This window comes from Zea mays, chromosome 7 (assembly GCF_902167145.1).
Source record: "Zea mays cultivar B73 chromosome 7, Zm-B73-REFERENCE-NAM-5.0, whole genome shotgun sequence".
Lineage (NCBI taxonomy): Eukaryota > Viridiplantae > Streptophyta > Magnoliopsida > Poales > Poaceae > Zea > Zea mays.
In genome coordinates, this window is record NC_050102.1 from 105761915 (window position 1) to 105770273 (window position 8359).

General features: G+C 38.6%; 1 protein-coding gene across 2 annotated transcripts; it reads right to left on the reverse strand.

Annotated features, from left to right (window-relative positions):
* Positions 1–243: 243 nt before the first annotated feature.
* Positions 244–3600, reverse strand: LOC103632661 (putative pumilio homolog 8, chloroplastic). 2 transcript variants are annotated; one of them, XM_008654417.4, is made up of 6 exons: positions 2558–3600; positions 2274–2451; positions 1407–1570; positions 1024–1282; positions 748–872; positions 244–511 (listed from the first exon to the last, which is right to left on the reverse strand). In XM_008654417.4, the coding sequence occupies exons 1-5, from the start codon at positions 3298–3300 to the stop codon at positions 762–764; spliced, it is 1455 nt and encodes a 484-aa protein (XP_008652639.1). In that variant the 5' UTR covers positions 3301–3600; the 3' UTR covers positions 244–511; positions 748–761. The 2 variants fall into 2 exon arrangements, with proteins under 2 accessions (XP_008652639.1, XP_008652640.1); XM_008654418.4 differs by having other exon boundaries at positions 244–523; positions 2558–3479.
* Positions 3601–8359: the final 4759 nt, after the last annotated feature.

An 8359-nucleotide genomic window follows, 5' to 3' on the forward strand; every position in this document is an offset into this window, starting at 1 on the left:
ATCGGAATGGCATTAGTGCTAGAGTAAAATAACCAATTAACTATAGAATTTAGTATATTCTAATTTGCATGCAACTAAATTAATTATAGCTTTAAATTAATACTATATTACTTAGAAACTAGATTAGGATTATCATCCATGATTCCATATAAGTATAGATAAAAACTATATTCAGCAATTAAAAGTTAAATTAATGAAATGTTCTTGATTGCATCAGCGACAGAAATTTCTAACAAGATCTCGAGGCATCAATCTCTTAAAATAAAGCATTAAGATAATCACAACTAGCAACATAACTGAATATTCACTTACACATATGACACTTAACAACATGTAGCTAACCACAAAGATAACACATGCCACAATCCACAAAATCCACAAGCACAAAATGGTTCGAACGTACACCTGGTACCTACTTCACGTCTTCACAACATCTGCAGACGCCCAAAAGAAAAGGACCAGAGTAGTAGAAAATCATCTGCTCAATTGCAATGTGCTACTTCAAAATCCCCTGCCCAGATGTCTAAATTTCAATATGACAGCAATCAAAATGATGTCAATATATATTTTAAAGTACTCCATCCGTTTCAAAATAATAGTAGTTTTAGTTCTATATTTTTATGTTTATATTCATATGAATGATAACGAATTTAGACACGTATATAGAACATATGCATTAATTATTGTATGAATCTATTAAAAGAGTAAAAACGAATTTTAATTTGGGACAAAGGGAGTATTGTTTACCTCAAAAGATTCTGTTACATAAACCCATATTTGGCTAATGTGCTAAAGATCTTCATACAGTGTTGATTCCGTACGGTGATATTTTGGGAAAGGATGGCATTTGCCAGAACGTTTCGGAGAGGAATCTGGAGAAGACAGAAATTTCATCAAGTTCGTATTATTATACAACTAAAACATGGAACATGGTGAAGCACTGAAGAGAGAGCTAAGATAAACAAATAGTGATCACATGACATGTTATAATAGCAGTAGCAGGAGTGAAATTTGCAAACTCACCTCACATGTCTGAAGAGCAGTAGAGAGTGCAAAATTAGCAAACTCATCTGTCACCAGATCTCTGAAGTGAGGATAGTTAATGAATTCACATATAATAACTGATCTCTCTCCTTCGTGGAATACCCTTAAACACCACTCAACGACATTGCTGCTATACTTATTTTTCGCGAGTGTCACATAATGATTTCTAAGGCAGGAAGCAATTATTTCAACGTGAGAAGGATCTCCCTTCCGCAGAACGTCCTGAACGATCCAGTTTCTGTGGGAGAACATAAAAGATATCAGAAAACAACAATGAAACCATGAGCAATGCAAAAGAACTTTACGCAGATGAAAGATTTCAGATGTTTGTGGACAATGGAACAGTACTATCACATTCATACCCTCTGGAATTTTGAGCAAGGAAAAGACTCTGATAAGAGAGTTGGGTAAAAATATCATCCTTTTGCTTCCGGCTGACACGCTCTAGGCAATTTTGCAGTAGGCTCAGTCCATCTGGTTGATATGCAAGTCTTGTACAATTTTGAGCAACAGCTTTGAGAATGAACTGCTAACACACAAAAACGTCAAATAATGAAAATCAGAGTGCATGTGAACACACACAGAAGCGAATTGTCGAAATGCATTACAAAAAATGAAACAAGGTTTATAAATATGGTCAGTCTTGCTTGTTTCAAAAGGGAAGGGAATATATAAGCTAGTTTACCATAAAGGTTGGACGCTGAAGTAGGAATTATAAATTTGTGAACTATCAAATGCTTAATACATATTTTATATCTAAACAATCTTGATGAACTAGATTTAAAGAGTACAAGAATGAAATTTGAATTGTAAAATCAGAAGAGTGAAACCCCAGTACCAGATATCATTGTTGCTAGACTTTAGGCCATAGCTTGCATAAATCAGGAAACTACCATTTGTTCCACTGGGACACATTTATCATACAGGAAAGTAGCAAAACATTGAGGCTGAGAGAGAATTACGTGTCTAAAGTAGCCATTGATTAATTTTTTCAAACAAAGTTAAAAAATGAACCGGCGACAAATTAAACGGTGGAATTACAAGAAGGGCGCCCTTACAAGAATGGGACTATATATTGACAAATTAAACAGTGCTACATATTTCAGCAATGTACTTCCGTCAGCAATGATAAAGCACATAAAGATGCTAATGATACTAGTGAATCATCACAAGGGTTTTGATTTCTGTAGCACCAGGTAGAACTTGACTTGGAAAAAAGAAATCACTACCTGAGCAATATCCGGAGGAGAGCTCATTATGAAAGCCTGCAGCACTTTTAATCTTTTCGAATCCGACAGAAGGTACCTCATCTGATTATGTGACATCCATTGCAGCATGGCATCTCCAAGAAGCTGCATTGATCTCCGAGTTTCACAGGAACTGATTATATGAACTACTTCATCTGGCCTGAAAAGACATAGAATCTATCATTTATTTGGCTGAATAAAAAGAACAGATAAAAAATCTAGAGGAAGAACAGATTATAAAACAAGTATGATATTTGATCAAGCACCTCCGGGTGCAAAGGCTACCGAAACTCTTCCTGTCCCAGGTGATCGTAGCAACGATTCGATCCCGCAGCTGTTGGCAGCAGTGATTGAGGACCAGACGGAACAGCCGCTGCCCATGTCTGCTCTCCAAGAGGTCGCAGGCGTACGACACGATACTCTCGGGGGTTTCCTCGGACAGCGCGAGGAGCAAGGCTTCCTCCGTTCCACCGTGTAGGTAGGGCGGCGGCGCCATATACGCGTGGCCGCCAGGGTGGGCGCCGCAAGCTGCGCCGATTGCGCCAGGCGAGAGCATGCCCACGGCCTCGTTCCGGGGCCCACGAGCTATGCTGCGCCGAAGTCGACCTTCCGCGAAGGATCGCGCGTCAGGCACGCTACGATCGTAGGGCGGCAGCGGCATCCGCACCAATCCAGGATGCATCTGCGACGGCGCTGACGGACCGGCTTTCTGCCCTATCGGAGGCGGCGGCACGTATGCTCGCGGATCGATGATACTGCGACGAGCCTCAAGAAAAGCAGATGAGAAGCTATCCGCCGCCGCAGCGTCGTGCACCTCGCACAGCCGCGGTTGTGCGGCGGTGGTCTGCTGGTTATAGATGGAAAGCGGTAGCGCCACGGCAGCCTGCTGGTTATAGATGGAAAGACCCACCATCATCTCAATCAGCTTATCGTTCGGCGGGTCGTACTCCCCCTTGCTGGCTTGCTTCTCCTGCTCATGATGCTCCTCCGGCGGCTGCGCCATGACCATGAACCCCACCCACCAGAAACCCCCCACAACTGTCTTTTGCGCTTATACAGGAGTCTAGACTCTAGTAGTTGATGAGCAGAGACTACGGAGGAATCGTCGCTGCTTCAGTTAGGGGAGTGGATTAAATAGGATTAGGGAGGATTTTGAGCGTCTCCAATAAAATCTGTAAACTAACCTAAAAAACGTTTTTTAAAAAAAAACACATACATACATTTTGAACCCTTCAACAGTTCTCTCTTTTTCTCCTAATATTCTCCGTGTCTCGCATCTACTGTATATCGTCCCGGAAATTTGCGCGCCACAGATTGTTCCTTGGACCAACCCTAAAAGTATTAAAAAATTTACCAAAAACTGATTATTAAGAGAAAGCTAAAAAGTTTTAAGAGTGAATCATGATGGGTAATCGGTAGGCTGTGACGCAATCTGTACAGTCGTCGGTAGGCTGTGGATGATCCGATATACGTTTAGGAATGAAATGTGTAGGGATGGAACACACCAAAATATGAGCGAGATAAGGTTGTGGATGCGGGAGCGGGACACAAATTTTTTAGGAAGAACGATGGAGCTATTGAAGCAAGAAAATCATTATTCTTTACTAATATCTGTTTTGTGATTAGTTTACATGTTCTTTTGAATTGCTCTTAATCTCCCCACTAGGTATGTGCCAGTGTGTTGCGACGGCGTATAAATCATTTGATAAATATTAGTGCGCAATGATTACATGAAAACGAACAACATATATATCATCAATCTCATATCTCACAAATTAACACTAATGACATGAAATTTGTGCGCAATTCAAATAGTGATAAAATACATTGATATACAAAAATATTATATGTTTTCTATACTTTTATTAGCATCACCAAAAGTGGACGTTTACCTATCTTAAAAGATATATAAGATTGTACATGTGCTTTGTCATTGATAAAAAATAAACAATGATAAATATGTAGCGAATATTAATCAACACATTGATTCTATAGAAGGATAGTATTATTATATAAGTCTCGTGAGCGTCTCATGTAATGGTATCGTCGAAATCAGGAAAAAAACGATAAAAGGGGGGACAACAACTGGGCACGCACTTGAACAACATACCCTAATTATTCTTGCCCATTAGCAATTACCATGTACTTAGCATTGCTAGACTTTTATGACTTTATGAGGACTGTATAGATAATTTCAAAAGCAACTTCTCATCTCTCATCTGGAAAGAGAAAAGGTTGGATATACTCTAACACAATCAGAAAAAATTGAGAAGTACTCTAATGATAATGGACTCAAGAAACGACTGCTAACCTTAGCTCTTGTCAGAACAATCTTGCCGGAAACAAAAATCAGCAGCACGGTTTTTGGCTGCTTCATTCGATAGATCAAGCCAGGCAAGAGATTGATTTTCATACTGGGAAGTGAAAGGTCGAGCAAAATGTGAGAACAATAGCAGGAAAAATCAACAAGGTGACTGAGAGAATTATGTTAAAAAAGGATGAGGAATGCAACTTACCCTTAAATCAATTCACAATTAAAATAAAGAGAGGTCAGGAATTTATGTAGCAGCCTGATAGATGAATTGAGAAAAATAGTGATACCCTTAAATCAATTCATAAAAGTGTGAAGATAGACATAGTTGACTCACAATTAAAATAAAGAGAGATAACGAATTTGTGTAACAGACTGATAGATGAATTGGGGAAAAACAGTGACACCCTTAAATCAATTTACAAAAGTGTGAAGATATATTTATTACTTATAATGATATTTAAATATTTATTGTGACACGAACTAAACTTTAGTCAGAGGAACCAAACATCTTCTAAAAGTGGATGTTTCTATAAACAAATCTCTCCATCTGTGCTTCTTGTCTTTGTAGTGAAATACCACGTACAATCACTTCATATTTAGGAAGAGCTCATAAAGCAATGGGTTTGTTTTCCTGCTTGTTGTCTGAACAAAAAACAATGCTCCTGGAATTGTTTCTTATGTTGTGTATTTGAAGTAAGATCCCTGCAAAAAAATCAAGGAAACATTGTCTGCAATACACAACTAGACAACTCAGAAGAATCATTGTCTGAATTAGAAGGATCAGTAAATCAATCTGCCTTATGCATTAGAATGGCAAGGCAACATGCTTTAGTGAAACGCAGTGTCTACTAACAAATTTGTTCAGTCCCAGTGGTTGACCATGTTATATAAATTAAGGATCAGTGGATCAATCAGCCACACGAAGAAACATAGTATAGACCATGTTCTTCTCAGTGCTCAACCATGCTATTCCCAGTTCACTAAGATGAAGTTCACTAAGATGCAGTTCCCAGTCTAGAACACATACAACAATTCACACAATATAGCTCTATGATTCCGCGCGCAGATGAAACAAATAATTGGCATCTTATTCATACATAGGTGGATATCAAGTTCATACATAGCTGTCATTTTGTTCATACATCAAGTGATCAATACAGTTGACCCCAAATTCATAAATAACTGAATACATAGCTGAATACATAACAGACCCAAGTTCATACATAACTGAATACATAGCTGACACAAAGTTCATACATCAAGTATATTTCTTCTTCCTTTGTGTAATTTTCTTGACGAGCTGCCTGTATAACACAAAATGATCAGTATATATCGATCACATATGCCCAAATAAATCCAAAGATACTGACATTTTGCTCACCTTCTAGTCATCCGATTAGGGCTATCCCGGAGAATTATTGCTACACTTTCTTGCACATTTTCATCAACAAAGACAACACTTTCTCAATTCTACAGATTGAGTGTAGAAAGCAAGGATAAAAGCATCTTACTGTGTGTCCATGGCGTCTGCTGAGATGGCCTTTGGTGAGAGGGGGCATTGGCCACTGTCTCTTATATCAGCATCTGCAGGCAGTAATGGCTGAAACGATGAGTAGTCTGCATTATCACAGTTTGAATTGATGATACCCATAAGTGCAGCCACAAGCATGCTCCTCCCTTTAGAGTGATCTGAAAAATAGAAGTGATTCAAGTTAATTCTTCGAAATCAAACAAATAGACAAAATTTACAGGATAGACAACACAAGGATATTGGCAACATTCAAGGCACTCTGTCCAGATAGAGCTCTTTAGCTGGGAAATTCTCTCAGATTTCACAATGGAACTTAACCTCTCTTCTATTTCCTCCAAACTCATTTCCGTTGGCTGCAAAAGATGAAACCAATAATTATCATGAGTTGTACGTACTATCTCTAACAATGTTTTTATCCAACGCCAATTTGTCCTTCAAACGTCTAGATGACATATAAGGGGAATAAAAGTCAACTAAATCCATAGATTTAGTACGACAAATAAAATGCCTTCTCAATCATGGTCCCCAGCGGCAACTATCCACCATAAAAAAGAGTATGATCGATAATTCAATTAATTCTATTCATTATGTATGAAAATCAATCTTTTACTCAGTATGAAAATCAATATTTTACTCAGACTTATTAGGTTTTTATGGTCCGGAAGTCAAGCGTTTGTTTGTCAAATTACTCAAAAAACATTATGGCAACCTTATTGGCTGATTCTTTGACACCCCCATGCTGCAGGTTATTGGAGCTGTTGGTTTCATGGATCAGAGGTGGACATTCCAAGCAATACAGATCCTAAATGGGCATCGATGATCGAGAGCTGTTGGGATAGGTAAGCATTCTTTTTTTTCCTGCTGAGAAACAGTTAACTGGTTGAATGCAGTCCATCCATGTTTGAAGCTCATAGAAGCCCAAATCATCTTTGACAAAAAAAGAAGAAGATCATAGTTTCATTCTGATAAACAGTGTGATGAGCAGCCCCTAATACACGCGCCCTTTCATTTGAGCAATGACCCGAGGAATGAATGCTAGCTCTGAATCCAATGGAACACAATTATAGTAGTAGAGATTAACACAATTATAGTATATTAAGACTAATTAGGTCATTCTAGTTAGCCAACAACAGTGCCATTTCTTTTTGTAGACCATATTTAGGAGACCTTTGGTTCAGCTTTTTAAGCTAGATTCATTGTTAAAAAATTGAAATCTCAACTAAAGTGGTATCCGCAGCAGTAAATTTAGTCATACAGGAAGGAAAAGGAGGAGAAACTACTTTACTAATTGTAGGTAAGCAAAAGGACCAACAACTTTTTCTAAATTATTTTCTGAAAGACAGAAGGTTCTTTTGAAAAAAAAGACTCATACAGGCAAGAGTGCAGCACAATTAAAAAGGCTCTATTAAATGCCTTTACATATTGTAAAGGATAAATCTGAATATACCTTATCATCCCGCTTAAGTGATGCTTGAGCATGCACCAAACCATCATTTAGTGCATTGTCCTTGTCAAATGCAAATTAAACCAACTGGAATTTGTAAAGAGCGAGCTACTGCAAATGACATCTCTATTAGCTAATTCTTGTTTCAAACGTCAAATGTGCTTACAAAAGGAAGAACAGTAGTGAAATCAAGTAGAAAAATAATAAACCTTTCTTGCTCATCTCTAGGGCAAAGGGGGGATATTACTAATAAAGAAGTGTTCTGAACTTCTGGTGCTATGAGCTTACACGGAGGCCGTATGGTTCTGAATTTCTTATTGTTGCCTTGCCACATCTTCACATGCCCGTTATATGTTAGCTTGGGACTATCGTGGCCACCATACACGGCGCCTGTTGTTGAAGAACTCTACAGAAATGTTCCATCAGTAAACCACGAGATGTAGATTTTTTGATGGGTAGTAGTGAGGTTTAAACAGACAGTACCATAGGACTGGTCATTGACGAACACCTGCATGGACTGGCTAGCAGAGTAGATGGTCAGCTGCGGTCACTGCCCGGACTTAGAATAGTTCATTCGAGTTGATGGTCACACTGCATTGAAACATTTAGAGGTCAGCACGTAGAGACTATCTAGCTATCTGGTTCATCAGAGACAGAGTCAAGTGAGGAGGATCCGTGTGAACTGTTACCTGTTAGCATACACCCAAATATAATCCCTATTCCATAGCAAATATCTTGATGATATGGTTCTTCTGCACTTTGGCATGGTCATTTCCTCA

Excerpts from the sequence above, each read along its gene's own strand:
- LOC103632661 (XM_008654417.4), bottom strand. The coding sequence starts at position 3,300 with ATGGTCATGGCGCAGCCGCCGGAGGAGCATCATGAGCAGGAGAAGCAA. Across the intron at positions 2,452-2,557 it reads GGTAGCCTTTGCACCCGGAG|GCCAGATGAAGTAGTTCATA; the intron begins GTGCTTGATCAA and ends ATGTCTTTTCAG. Across the intron at positions 1,571-2,273 it reads CTCCTCCGGATATTGCTCAG|TTCATTCTCAAAGCTGTTGC; the intron begins GTAGTGATTTCT and ends GTGTGTTAGCAG.